Source organism: Acomys minous (assembly GCF_964271855.1).
Source record: "Acomys minous genome assembly, chromosome: 14".
In the NCBI taxonomy this organism is placed as follows: Eukaryota; Metazoa; Chordata; class Mammalia; order Rodentia; family Muridae; genus Acomys; species Acomys minous.
Window position 1 is genome coordinate 100,658,532 of NC_140496.1, and position 14,878 is coordinate 100,673,409.

At 45.5% G+C, this 14,878-nt stretch overlaps 3 protein-coding genes across 12 annotated transcripts in view; all 3 read right to left on the minus strand.

Moving 5' to 3' along the window:
- DNASE2B (deoxyribonuclease 2 beta) overlaps nucleotides 1-14,878 on the minus strand; it is a 103,066-nt gene that overhangs the window by 64,526 nt on the left and 23,662 nt on the right. The gene's annotated exons all lie outside the window — the stretch shown is intronic.
- On the minus strand, nucleotides 2,197-8,256 carry LOC311582942 (dnaJ homolog subfamily B member 6-like). Its single transcript, XM_084756286.1, has 2 exons — nucleotides 7,253-8,256; nucleotides 2,197-3,382 (listed from the first exon to the last, which is right to left on the minus strand). Exons 1-2 carry the CDS (start codon nucleotides 7,990-7,992, stop codon nucleotides 3,355-3,357), a joined length of 768 nt encoding a protein of 255 aa, XP_084612412.1. The 5' UTR covers nucleotides 7,993-8,256; the 3' UTR covers nucleotides 2,197-3,354.
- SAMD13 (sterile alpha motif domain containing 13) overlaps nucleotides 2,197-14,878 on the minus strand; it is a 36,336-nt gene continuing 23,654 nt past the window's right edge. For all 5 annotated transcript variants that reach the window (XM_084756290.1, XM_084756288.1, XM_084756289.1 and 2 more), the window contains exon 4: nucleotides 2,197-3,382. In XM_084756290.1, coding sequence (XP_084612416.1) covers nucleotides 3,239-3,382 — 144 coding nt within the window. In that variant the 3' untranslated portion in view covers nucleotides 2,197-3,238. The remainder of the gene's footprint in view (nucleotides 3,383-14,878) is intronic.

Genomic DNA, 14,878 nt, shown 5'->3' on the forward strand with positions numbered 1-14,878 from the left:
CTTATGCATTGAATGAAAAAAAAAAACCCCTGAAACTTAAGCTTGAACATGACACAGGGTCTTGAAATGGGTATTGACGCAGTCCAAGGATGCTGTGGGATGTCTTCTTACCATGAGAAGCTGCTTTCACAACCAGAAGGGAAGTCACAGAGAGGGAGAGATTACCCAGTGGCTCCAGCTTGGTCTTCGGCTTAGTTAGGGCTTTGAAACCTTCAGCATGTGACTGGCAGAGGCTAATCTGCTCAGTGAATGGAGTTTTCTTTGGTTTAGATTACAATTTGCCCATAAATAGAGTTAGGGTGTAGTTCACTACTGAAAGAGACCACCTGGCGTCAGGTTTCATTGCTCATATAAGCTGGGTTAGGGCAACTCTATTTCCACTTTGTAACAGAATAATCAGGTTTTGGGGACCCTTAACTAGGTTCCCAGTAAAAGGATATTTCTAGTGTCCTTTGCAGCTTGTGAATGGCAGTGAGACTGGATCTGGTCAGGAGATGGAAGATGAGTCGTCAGCATGTCCTCAAGGAGGAAGCTCTACTCCATCTCTTCTAGCCTCTCTCTGCCAGTCGGAATTCATGTGGTGACGGCAATGCCTCAGACAGCAATTCTGTGCTGTACAATGATGGAGCAAAAAGATAGGAGGAGCTTTGTGCCTAACGTCCCCAAGGGCACAGCACCATCTGTTCCCCTTCTCTGGACATTTAGATAGGAACAAAGTAGGCTTTGACCTTATTACACTACCTAGTGGTGAGGGGTGAGATGGGCACTTTGTGTCACTCATAGGGACCTGTTTGCAATCATTGTAGAGGAGCTAAAAATAGATGAGGTCTAGGGCATTCCTTGAGCTATGTAAGGTCAGATGCCACCAGGATGTCCCCATTGCAAATTCCTTTGTGTGCATTTTAACCAAGTTCTTCCTCCCATTCTCTTCTTTCGCCTCACACCTAGGTCTACACTGGCTACTGTTAGTTGCCCCTGTCACTTCTTGGTGCTTATGTGGTCGGCCTATTGTGCTTGTATCCTAGGTGGGGTAGAAAATGTCCCTTTTGTAGTCATTTTTCCCACTTATAGTGCAAAGCAAAACATTAGAGTCCTAGATACCCCATAAACTTCTTAACTGAGGTAATCTGAAATGTAATTTTTATTTGAGATAGGATAACCCAGGCTATCCTCAAATTCACTCTACCAGCCCTGAACTCCTGATGCCCCCGCCTTTACTTTCCAAGTGCTAGGATTACAGATATGCGCCACCATGCCTAGATTATGCGGTTCTGGGAATCAAATTCAGAGACCAGTGTGTACCAGTCAGGCACTCTAGCAACTGAACTACATGGCCAGCCTGGAATACATTTGAACTATCCCATTTCCTACGTCTTTTCACTCTCGGATTTAGATTTTATGTTCTTGGGGCTGAGAGCTGGCTCAGCAGTTAAGAGCACAGGCTGCTCTTGCAGAGGACTGGGCTTTGGTTTCCAGCACCCACATGCTGGCTCGCAATAAACTTCAGTTCCAGGAAGTCTGATGGCCTCTTTTGGCTTCTGTGGGAACCATGGATACACATGATACCCAGACATACATGTAGACAAAACACCCATACACATAAAATACAATAATGAAAAGTGAGTAGAATTAGATGTTATGTTCTTCACAAAAATGACCCCAACAGAGCAACAGGGCACTCACTACAGTAGGGAGGAGCAGACTCAGAGGCCTATGCCTGCCCTGCTAAACTTTAGTCAAAAAGTCAGGACAGTGACAGGCAAGGAAAACAAATCCTTGATTAAAATACCACTGAAGAGTGATTGCTGGGTAGACTATAAGGAGAGCTAAGATTTGCTGGGGTGATTTAATTTATATGAGGCTCAATTTATATATAAGTTGACATAGTTTATGTTGCTTTATTATTATTATTATTATTATTACTATTATTATTACTATTATTACTATTACTATTACTATTATTATTATTATTATTATTATTATTATTATTATTATTATCATTATCATGTGTGTGTGTACAGCTAGGGCTTAAACTCAAGTTCTTAAGTTTGGTGGCCATCACCTTTATCCCCTGAGCTATCTCATTCACTTTAAACTTTCCTTTCTAAGGCTTAACTTTCTCCCTGTGTTTTGAAGGAGGTATTAATCTTTACTCCTCGAAGAAGGGAACCAAATGAGAAGAAACCAAAGACACACTTGGTGAAATGAAGTGGTGTTTTATTGCAGTTACCAAGCACCAACCCAACGAGGCACAGACACACTTCATTAATAAGTGTCTCTTTAAACAGAGATGTAGCAAGCCCACCTTTTCAAGTTCTGAAAGACAAGTACTCAAACCAGGGACCAAACACAGAATAGGACACCTAAAAAAATATTACAGCATCATGGAGGACTATATATATATATATAGAAAAATATTCTGTGCTATTAACAAAGCTTTGGGACCTATTAACTCTTGGCAAATCTCTTCAGAAAGAAATTATTATAAATACAAATCATAAAGTATATCATCATCATCATCAACAAAAACAAAAAAAAAATGCTTTCTTCAGCAACAAGGAACATGTAAGCAGTAAATATTCTTACCCTCGCCGACAGTGAGTTGATTACAATGGATATCTCCAGTGCAAACAAGTCTCTCTCAGAGGGGCTGGCACATGTTCAATTCAAACACAGCACAGCACAGCCCTGTGAAACCCTAAAGAGGTCATGTGGAGGACTCTCTACGGAAAAAAGGGAGTCGGCAATCCCATCCAAGGAGCACACCCCTAGGGGCAGAGGGACTCAGAAGGGACAGCACCCTTCTCTTCGCCCTCCCCACGGGGTTTTGCTTGTGCTCATTTCTGATTCTATAACCCAAGGGCACTCACTCATGCTACTCCCATCTCCTTTTGTTTAAAGGAATTAATGGAAAACTATCTATGATGGAACAAAGAAAGTTCTGGTAATTTAAAAGTCCCTGAGGGGAAGGGTACCAATGATGACTTGGGCTAAGGATAACCATCTTACATCTGTGCTGTTTTGCTCCTCCAGGCTGAGTCAGGCCAGCCAATGGATTGCCTAGTCTATCCCATAGGATAACATGTTGTTGGATCGAAAATTTTTACATATGCACATGTATGTATTCGGTTTGCGAAGTTTCACAACATGAAACTAAATTACATCATTGTGTTTTTTGTTTTTTTTTGTTTTTTGTTTTTGTTTTTGTCCTGAGGACTGAGACTTCAACTTGATTTTACTATGAAGAGCTGCTCTTTAGATGTTTGGTCTGAAGCGGTTTTACGTGATACTCATAGATTTTCAGAGCAGGCCCCAATTTTAACTGAAGTCCTGTCAACACGTCATTTCTTGTCATCAAGAGCAGGGATTTTCCATCAATTTCCTAGAATGGAAACAGAGGAGAAAGCCAGTGTGTGAGTGAGCCCAGGCGCTCTTGGGGAAATACGACAAAGGGAAGGCTGAAGGCAGAAGTCACACCACGTGTCCCCCTGCTAGTAACCACTGTCGCGTCAAAATGGAACCTTCTTTTGTATCTTCCATCTTCTATATCTGTTTTGAGATTAAACACAATCTGTACCTGGTAGTGGTTTCATGATCCTATTACAAATCTTAAGAAACTCAGAGACAAGTTCAAAACAGTGTTACCCACCCCAGGGAGCAGAAGGTACACCAGAAAGGGCTACAGACAAGCTCTATCCATATATACATTACCATGTGCTAGAATTCCCTAATACTTAAGTCCCAAAACCACTCTGTAAGTTACAACAGGCAGAGATTAGCATCCTTAATTTACAGGCAAAACAAGGATCAAGAAAGACATTTACTGGCCTGAGACAAAAAGAATTAGGAAAGAGGGACTTGAACTTGTGTCTGCCTACAGCCTTTGCTTACTTTCCTGCTGTCTCCCTCCTCTTCTCTCCTCTCTCTCTAGTGCTGGGAGGGAAACCAGGACTTTAAAGCCATGCTAGGCCAGCACTCTACCTCAAAACTAGTCCCAGGCCTTCTACTTACTGCTCACAATTACAGCTTGTTACCTAGATGGCCTGAGTCTAGACATGAGGGTTTCTAAAATCTTGTGAATTGCAATATTAGGCTCACTCTCTGGGAGAGTCTCTCTTCTGGTCCTACCTCAGCCCGAAAACCGCTCTCTTCACTCTGAGGCTTCTCCCTGAACAAATCAAGGTTGTGAGGGCTAGGACCTAGCCAGCTGCCAAGCCCTCTCCGCTGGTCCTTCCGGTATTGTGGAGACTACAAAGGATGAGATTAAAATGGGCTTCTTATAAAAGATGAAAATGGTGTCAATGGAGGGGGTGCTTTGATTTGTGGAAAGGAATCTCCTAGAACGTTGGCTGTGGCCCTGCTTTAGTTATTATTTACTGAAGAAACTTTAGGTCTCTCCCTATGAGACATCGGTCAGCTGTGCTTACGAGTTTTGTTTAGAATCTTGCCTGGGAACTCCGGGACTGGCCTGGGCTAATGGGAGAAGGAGTGTCTAAAGCAGCTACATACAACTGGGACTCTGGTTTACTCCATCCCCCAGGGAGGCCATGGCTCCCAACTCTCATGGACCTTGCCAGGCTACAGAGAAAATGTGCTGAACTCTAAGTGTAGAGAAATAGCACCGGGTCAAAAGGGCTGGGGAATTTCCCACCCTGCAGGCCTCTCTTTGTCTCCTCCTGGGAGATGTGGGAACATGGGGTTTCCAGTAGTTTCCTCATAGGACACTGTGAGGCCTGGCATGCATGAGCTTCTGGCGCTAAGCTAGTCGGTCTCCTTCTGTTGCTCCCCACACCTCGTTTTACTTGCCAGTCACCTATCATCAAACAGCGGAGCAAGGAACTGCTTCCAGCTGCCCTACAGTGTCTTTCCTTTGGGGAAACATTTATTTTTCAGCTACTGAAATGTTTCCTGTTGACTTCTGGGAGACAGCCACCACGCACGAGGAAGCAGCTGCTTCGGGGCACAGGTGAGAATTATTTACCAACACAGGAACTGACTCTAACGGTAAAGCTCGAACCTCACACTGCAACTGGTGGTCAAGATGGCCATCAATGGGAGTTGCAGTTGCCTGTTAGCTGCGTTGAGGTGAACATACTTGAGAGGAGCTGTCCCCACGGATCCCCAGGAGCAGAGCACAAGGCACCATGTGACCACAGCATTCTAAGGCTTGGCAGCCTCCAAGCTCAGCCTCTGTATAAGGTGCGGAATGCCCGTGGAGCTGAGCCTTGCCTGCGCCATCTTCCCTCTGCCTGTCAGGACACCATCCCTCTATGTTCCAAACAGGCACCCTTGCTTTCGGACCCTGTTTTCATTTTTACATGAACAAACTTTCTTTACTAACAGAAAGTGAACTGCGGAGAGAAGAAACCAGTGCTGGCCACACTGCCAAGTGTGTGTGTGAAAATGCTGATATCTGGATTTTACCTGAGGCAAAATGGAAAACCGTGTTTTAGGTTTCGCCCCTCTGTCCCGCAGGCACACTGCTGCCCACATGGGAGCAGGGCGCAGAAGGGTCCACCTGGAGACGCTCACCATGTAAGTGTTGGACTGTGTGTTGTTATCTGTTACCATCGTACAGAACCTCCCCTTTCACCCCGACTCTAGCAGCTCAGCCACGGGAGGGCAGGATGGAGCACTGGGAGGCTGTGAGCTTTTGGCCAGGTAGGCAGCAATCTGAATCCTATTACCACAACCTAGGGGCAGGCAAGCACATGGGATAGTTGAGCAACTGGGGAGTCTGTTCGGTTTGAACTATCTAGTAGACTGGGCAGCTTGACTTTTATCTGTGGGTACTAAGCATGCACACTCTTTGCGCAGTTCAATGCACCTAGCAACAATTAGCCACCTTGGACCCCCCAGCTGCACTGAGCTACATACACACCCAATTCCAAAGCATGGAATGTTTCTCCTCCCCTTAGCAAATGACAACACTGAGAGAAACCAGTGCGTTCTGAGTCCAAATCCACTCGTTGCTTCCTTTCTGCGTCTTCTCCAAAGGGATGCAAGTGCATCCCCACTCAGGGTGAGAAACTTCGCCAAGATGAAGATTTTCAAGAACTGCATAAAACGTGTGCCTCATCAAAATTGCACCCATGGGAAAGTCCCTTGATGAAAAGAGCTAATAATTTGTTATTTAACTTCCATAATAGATTATAATTACAAATGAAGCCCCAATTTCTGCCAATCAACGTTGACTGTACTGTAGACTTCATTAGTAGCTTTCCTGAGAAGGAAGTCACCCGGATCCCAGGAGTTTATTAATACAGAACAGAGACGTGAGGTGAGACCAACAGACCCCGGCTCAGAACAAACAACCAACCCAAGACGGTGTCAATACATCACAGTTAAAGCCAGAACAAAGAGGGAATTCACAGCCTGGGATTCCTGCGTTAATGACAAGCATTTGCCAGCTTCACTGTGTTACAGTGTTCCTGTCCTCTGTACAAGCAAACTCCAAATTCCTGTTGGGCCGGAAAGTTAAAATGCTTGTCTACTTAGAAAGTTCCAGCAAGTACTGATGCATCGAAGCAAGGTGTAGAGATGACAAGGGCTGAATTCCCAAAGGAGATGAGATGGCCCCAGCTTTACAAACCAAGTAGATAGAGCAGCCACTATTTCACTGTGCATTCGGCGGGGCCTCGGGCATGACACTATATCTCTTTAAGGCTCATTTTCTTATCTGTAAGATGGGGGGAAGTGCTTACGAAACTGGAAGGATTTGGGGATAACATATGTGAGGTAGAGGTCCACACATCCGCCGAGCAGCAACACAGGACAAAGAAAACCTTAACCCTCTTACCGTTCGATCGCTCTCTGTCAGCATTAATCTACATGGAGGGAAGTCCTGGAGTTGGACGAGATCGTGATAGGAACCATGGGAAACTCATGAGAAGAAAGGTTGGGCGGGAAGAAAAGACGTAAAGAGAAAGAGGCTCGGGAAAGAAAAGGAAGAGTCATCAAGGAGGCCACTGCATGGTACACAGCAAGGGACAGTGGGGCAGCAGTGGAGAGCCTTTCACGGCAGTGTGGTGTCTGTTCCCATGGTCTGACTGAGGAAAGACAGGCTAGAAGGTCAGTTCTGCTCCTCACACGTTTCTGGTGCTAATATCTGGCCCATGACTCCCCTCCATAGTGAAGAGCGTCTGAGACCAAGCTGACCTGTCTATGCCATTCAACCCTCAGATTCCAACTGTCTTTGACATACAAATCTCATTTGCAACTTCTGGTGGAGAATACAATGGCGGTTCCTTACCAACCACGTGAAGGATTCTGACGAAACAGTCGTTCATTTTCTACTTCCTTCGGTGCTTTCACGTTCTCTACAACTTTCTTTGTGACAACTCTCTTACCATTCACCATCTGGCTACAAGTGGTGACCAGCTTGAATTTTTTCATTCCTTGGCTGACATACGGTACACATGTCTCAGAGCCAGCAGGTGTAAATCTGGATCCCAGGGGCATGAATGTAGAAAATCCTGTGTCCATGATGGGACTGACGCTAAAGAAGGGGGAGGAGGTTCTTCTGGACCGAGCCGTGGGGCCAGTGAACAAAGAGTCTCCTGAAAAGAGGTCTTCCTCTTCGATGACCTTCTTCTGGAAGGTGCGGCGTGGCCTCCGAAAGCACGTTTCTTCCTCTAAGTTGGTTCTGTCTCTGCCATCTCGTCTGATAACTTCCTCTTTGGTATGGCCAGCACCTCTGATGATTTCGCCTTTGGCATGGCTGTCACCTCTGATCTCCCCTCCGGTATGGCTGTCACCTCTGATTTCTCCTTTGGTGCGGCTCTCTCTGGACCTGTCGTAGTCCTTTCGCTTCTTGGCATCAGATAAGACGTGATAGGCTTTCGCTACTTGCTTGAACTTCTCCTCAGCTGCTTCCTTGTCTTGTGGGTTCTTGTCTGGGTGCACTTGCAGAGCCAGCTGATGGAACGCCCTCTTGATATCAGAGGAGGATGCATTCTGAGGCACCCCTAGCACTTTGTAATAATTCACCATGTCTCTTCAGACAGCACTGCCCCACCTTGATGCAGGGTTGAGATGTAGAAAAATCTTCCATATAACTTGAAAAAGGATGGTGGTCAATTACTCAAGTTTACAGCTTTGAATTTCCTCACATGGTTCTTGGGGTGAAGCCTCTTCTGGTGGAGAAATTCCTCTTCAGTGGGTGGGTAGGCTCTTCACATGGTCCCACGCCCCTGCCCCGCCTTTGCTGCTCATTGTGGGGGAGTGACTATGAGGTCATCACTCCAAGCCAGCAACCCTTAGACTCTCAGCTGCCTTGTTTTCCTGGAGGGGGGTGGGCAGAGTCTGAGGTGGATACTACAGAAACTGGAGAGACCTTTTTGGATTCAAAGATAAATGCATGCACAATAAAGAAACACAACCACTCCTGTCTTGTTAACTTAAAGCAATCATTTGTGTAGCTTAACAACTATTTGCCTTGTTTGTAGCAGGCACAAGCAGCAGACCCAGCATCCACTTTGAGTCACTGTGGGGAGGGGGCAAATGATTTTAGTGCCCATTTTTGGTGTCACTGTGACCTGTCCTGTGGCATTTAAAATTATGTCATTTTACTACTTTATGTGTATGGGTGTTCTGCTTATGTGTATGTCTGTGTACCACTTGTGTGCAGTTCTATGCATCACTTGAATACAGTGTCTGCAGAGGCCAGAAGAGGGTGTTAGATCCTCTGGAACTGGAGTACACACAGTTGTGAGCTGCCAAGTAGGTGCTGAGAATTGAACATGGGTCCTCCAGAAGAGCAGCCAGTGCTCTTACTGTTGAGCCAGCTCTTCAGGCCCTGCCCTTTGTTATCTGATTTTCCCAGTGGCCATGATGGGTGATAGGTTGGGGGTTGTCATAATTTTTAAAAAATCATATATACATTTCTGATGAAAGAACAGATAAAATTCATTTATCAAGCAAGGAAGCCAGGTGAGAGGCAAATCTATGGGAGGGTTTTCAATGGACACATCGAGGGACTGGTTGGCTCCTCATTCAGGATGTACTTCAGCTGATGCCTTAATGCGAACCTTTTCCAACTTTTATCTCTGGATGTGAAAAGTAAACCAAGTAACAATATCAAAATCACAGATACTGTTTAAAAGGAAATGGCACTGGGGCACCACTGGAAGCTCACTACCTGCCTTGATTTCTTTTGTTGCTGTAGCAAATCGCCCTCATAAAAGTGACTTAGTGGGGAAAGGGTTTATTTTGGCTGACATGGTGGGTGAGTCAAGGCAGCCGGACTTGACGCAGATGATCACTTGGCATCTATGGTCGGGAAAATGACATCAGTGACTACCTGCTTCTGCTCAGCCCCCTCTTGCCATGGACAAACATACAGCCCCACCTTCAGTGGGAGGCTCTTCCTGTCGCAGTTAATGCAAACAGGATAAGCCACCACAGGCACACCTGGAAGCTAACTCTAGGTGATCCTAGATGCTGTCAAGTTGACAATGAACACTGAGCATCCCACAGCCCGTGTTACAGGACACTCAACTCACATTTCCCAGGCTTCTTTGTAAGTTGATATGGCCTTCGACAGACTTGTGACCACTGAGATGTGAAGGAAAGAGGTGTCCCTCTTTTGGGTAGACTATGACGCTACCACCTTGGGGCCCTCCTTGTTCTTCCTCCTTCCACTGACTGCCACCATGTTCACCTACTTGTGACAGTAACCTATGTACATTTAGAAGCTGCTCCTGAAATGCCATCAGCTAGACCAGCCCGACCCCTGCAGCGCTGAAAAGCAGCTAGCCTCTCCGTCCCCTCTCCCTCTGCACTCTTACAGATCAGCCCTTCACTTCAGCTCTAGTTCTGCAGTTGCAGCGTTCCCCGACCCTTTCACATCCTTCTGTGTGAAGCCCGTGGTTGACAGGGGGAGCCATCCTTTCACCAGTCTTCCAATGGAGCCTTCTGGGGCTAATAGTCGTCCTGTGCGCAAGCCCTGAGCACCCAAGCCAGGAGGAGCCAGTCATTCTCTTCAACTCCTAGACCTGATGCTGCCGACAGCAACAAAACCCTGAAGATGAGACACATCCTACGACCTTAGCCGGGTTGGTACAATATTGAGACAGAATTTATTTTTGATCGTCTCCCTTTCCATTCTTCTTGGTGGTCATTTTAATCTGTTACTATTGCTCCCTGGTTTCTAATTAAACCTCTGCCCCTCTCCCTTCCCTCTATAAGTGGAACTCACTTCCTGTTTAGTTAAACAAAATAAACAGAAAAGAGAAACTGGCAGGAACTCCCTAAATGTCTCTCAAAAGCAGAGTGCACTGGGCCCTCCAAGGAAATGAACCAAATGTTGGTTGACTAGTTAGGATTAACTAAACTGTAGTGTAGGACTCCAGGAAAACCTGGGCTGTTGATTCAAAAGTCTGCAGACTTGAATATGCTGAGGTGGAGGGTGGCTGGTGACGGGTCAGCCCTGGTGAGCACCCAGAGCACAAATTTGTTCTTCCTCCATGTTCTAGTTTCCTTTCTGTTGCTGTGATAAAATGTTCCAGCCAAAAGCTACTTAGGGCAGGAAAGGACTTACGCGGCTTACAAGGGTAGGACCCAAGTAGCATACCTTGAAGCAGGAAGAGTGAGGAAGGCTGTTTGCTGACTTGCTTACAGGCTCAGCTCAGCTACTTTCCTTGGGCATTCCAGGGCTACCATTGCAGAGAATGACACTGTGCACGTGGGCGGGGCCCTCCTAAAACAGTTAGTGATCAAGACAGCCCCTTCCAGACATGCCCATAGACCCACTGATAAGGACAACTACTGAGCCAGCATCACTTTTCCAGCTGACTGCAGGCTATGTGCAGTTGACAGTTACCTGTGTGCTCTACTAGAGTCATTCCTGGCTTGGATGATGTGCACCCACCCTGGTGAGGCTATATTTCCTTAGTGTGCTGATTCCAATGTTAATCTCCTCCTTGAACACCCTTGAAGATGCACCTAGGCCATAACGCTGCACTAGCTAGCTGGGCATCCCTTAGCTTGGTCAAGTTAACACATAAGCTTGGTCATCACCTCTATCTCCTGTCTACTTTAAAACAGCCTTGTCTTGATCATGCCTTCATATTTTTAAAATAAGATATTTGATAATTTTATTAACCAGCTGAGCTATCATATTTTGTGGTTCAGATTACAGTGGAAATGTTTATTGTAATAATATTTGTATCATAGGCTGGTGAGATGGCTCACAGATAAAGGCACTTGCCCCCAAAACTCAGTGATCATCCTTAGATGGGTAGAAAGAACTAACTACCTAGTGTCATCATTTGGCCACCACATATATGCTCTGGCCTGTGTGTTTCACTGTACCATACACGTATATACCCACTAACTATTAATACCTAAAAACTGTAAATGTTTAATTTTTAAATTAAATTTTATATCATAAAATTTGCGATGTTAACCATCTCCAAGAATATAGCAGCATAATTATTCTCATCGTGTTGCTCAGTAGTCATTACTACCTAGTTTTAATTTTCTTCTGTCATTCCAAGGAGCTTGATATTCATTAGAGGCAATCAGCTCCTGGTGGCACTAATCTGCTTGTACATCTGTGAATGTCTACTTCAAATATTATATAACAATTACTTAGCGCCTTCTCCAAGTTCATCCCTGTTGTATCGATCTTCAGCCCTTTTTACAGATGAATAATAGTCCATTTTACACACATACCACATCTTGTTTATCTCTTTACTTGCTCAGGGCATTTGGGTTGTGTCTGCCTGGTCATTGTGAGTGATGCTCCCATGGTCCTTACACTGCTGAGTCATGGTAATTCTATGCCCAACTTTCTGAAGAGCCACCAACTGGTTTTCCAGAGTGGCTGTACCATTTTATACTGCTAAGCTCTAGTTTCCTGAAATTCTGGCTCTCCTCCCTTCCCATAGCCTGGGGGAGCTCCGCTTCATTGCACTGGTCTCCATCTGCTGCCACTTTAAGGCATCTAATTCTCTTGGCCACCTCCTATATGTAAATAAGTCTAGGCTTCCTGTCTGAGAAGAGAGCCTACTTCCTATGTAGCCTTCTTCTGCAGTCTGCCTCTCCCCGTACTTCTCTGCATCCCACTCACTCCTCAGTTGGAAGGAAGGGCTCTCCACCCTCCTCCCTCCCTGCACCACTGAGATTCCACTGGCCAACTTCCCAGACCCCACTGGACACGACCTTTTTGAGGAATTTTGAACTTGTTGATTAGTTGAATCTTCATAAAACTACCCCTTTCGGAGATTTCTAGAAAACTGCTCATCAGTAGGGCACGCCCTCCCCCTCATTTCTAATGGTGTCTTTTTTCAGTTGCTTTCCAAAGGTTCCACAACTTCCCAAACAGTGCCACCAGCTTAGGACCAAGTGTTCAAATGTAAGGGAGGGAGGGGACGACGATGACGATGACGGCTCAGTCTCAGCCCTCACAGTCACTGGTCCCTCATGTTGGATTGACATCCCTCAGCGGATCCCCAGGGCCTCTCTTCTGCTGGCTGAGCCAAACTTTCCTCCATTTCCTGTTTGCTTTTCAGCCCCATTGCTCATCAATCTGCTTAATGCTCCCGACTACACGTTTCTTGGAATTGCCAAGACAGAGGGTGCTGTTTCACGCCCCCACACCTCTGTGCTTGGTCTCTCCACTGCATGGAATATTCTGGGCTTTCCTCAGGAGGTTCTCCTAGCTGTGTTGGTTTTAGGATTTACTATAGCAATGTTTGTTACTATTACTTTAATAGTTTTCTCCTTATTTTAGTGGGTGTTGTCACAACTATGGAAATCACTAAGCAAGTAGGTAAACATCCCACTCGTGGCTCTCTCTGTTTTACAGTTGTTGTTGTCCCATACAGCTAATTTGGGTGTTTTAGCTTATTCTATATAAATGAAATTTATTCTATATAAATAAAAATATTTTAAGTATTTTTCATTGCCAGTTTTGCCTTCAATTAATTCCTTTTGGCTCCTTTTCTGTTAGCGTTATTTACCTGCTCGCATTTTAACTTGTTTCTTAATCTTTATGAACTGAAAGGAGTCGCCACAGGCCCTATATATTCATTATACTACAGAATAGTTTAAGCACTTCAGTATTTTCCCAACTGTTAAGCATAGCACCATTAGAATACCTTGGATATTTTCAGTACTGGTATTACAAAATGCTTACTAGGTAAACAAAGTTTTCATTCCCCCTGCCCCCCCCTTAAGGCGTGAGGTTTTAATTGGCCTGATTCGGAGCTGAATTTGTCATGAAGCTGGAGAGACTCGTGTTTCGCTTGCACAATTTTGTAGTCATAATGTTGTGACATATTTCAAAGCGGGGGCTCCAGTGTTGCAGACACCTGACGCGGCACCGAAGCTGGGCATATCTAATGGGAATCATGAGCCTGGAGCAAACTGCAGCTGCCTGACACGAGCCACAGAGCTCACTGCTGTTCTGACAGGCTTCCCACCTGGCTTCGCCCTTTGAGGTAAGTAGTGTATCTGGCAACATGCAGCAATACAAAGTTCTGTTTGTTTTTATTAGGATGGCGCCCTTAGGATTTGTTCAATGCTAGTAGCAATGAGCCAGCTGAGAGCCAAGTCCAGTCTACAGGTTTCACGCCCTGATTTAGCCAGATGAGTATTTCGGATAAGAGACTGTTTTTGTGGCTAAGGGAATAGAGTAACATTAATATGCCTATTTGTCAAGATATTCTTGGGTGGGTGGGGGATGATCTCAGAGGAACACAGTGTTCCAGAAATAAAATTACCGATGTCATTTGCTCGCTCACTCGCTCACTTACTCGCTCACTCACTCACTTACTCATTCACTCACAAGAACAGGACACTGGATGGTCTGAACCACGTGACAGTGACTGCATGTCAACTCTCTGCCTGTGTCTACTTCTACCATACTGTGAGGACACGTGAGTCAGAAAGATGGGGCCAGAGAGGTGAAGTGATGGCACTACATTTGCAAGGACGACTTGTGTGACCTGTGTGACCTGTGTCACCTCTCCAGTTTGAGAGGTGAAGTGCTGCAGAGAATGCCACTGTCAAGAGATGATACTGCATAACACAGAATGTGTTGCCTAGTTAGCCTTCAGCGCCTAGCAACGTGAAGCCCATCAGAATGCTCTGGCTGTCTTTGCTGAGATTAGACAAAAACGGTCTCTCAAAAGCTCTTAGGGAAGTAAAATTTCTGAATACTTTGATCTTAAAACTCAGGCAACCATACCCATGGGTTGGCATTGGTTATTTTTAGATCATCCACTTAAATACATCACTAAGCCTCAAGTCACCTTCGTGCCTTGCTCTATGCCATTGAAGCTGACTTCAGGAGGACCCATCTCAAGATGGCACCTTGGACTGGAAGCAGGTGCTTAGGCAATGCTCCACACTGAACTCAACATTAGCTGTAGAAATCCGAGTCCTATCAAAACAAATGTCCCAGGATCACAGGGTGACCATGACGTACTTAGGAGAAAATAAGCAAAGGGGCATGACTCCACTGGTGCCTGTTACTAAGACACTGGGAAATAGCCACTTTATCATGGAGTTTATGGGAGAAATGGTGCTGGCACGTGGTCTTCCCTGCCTCCCACGTTCACTAACCAATAGGTCCTCTGTGGAAGCGTGTTAATGAGTCCAGTTGCGTAAAGTCCCCAGAGGACAAAGGATGTCAGTGTAATGACATAAGCCATGTGCTGACCCCAGGGAAAACAACATTTTTAATCATGAAAAAGACTGGTCAGAACAGTAATGCAGCCTGAGCCCATACCTGGTCATGACAGTAGAGTGGGCAGTGGCTAAAAGTCCTTCTTGGTAGTGCTTATGAAGTGCTTGTCAGAGAGGCTGATGGGAACGCCTGAACCACAGGGAAAGTGGAAGTAGGGTACATAGAATGAGAAAAAGTTAGTCA

Excerpts from the sequence above, each read along its gene's own strand:
- LOC311582942 (XM_084756286.1), bottom strand. The coding sequence starts at position 7,992 with ATGGTGAATTATTACAAAGTGCTAGGGGTGCCTCAGAATGCATCCTCC. Across the intron at positions 3,383-7,252 it reads CAGAATCCTTCACGTGGTTG|GAAATTGATGGAAAATCCCT; the intron begins GTAAGGAACCGC and ends TTTCCATTCTAG.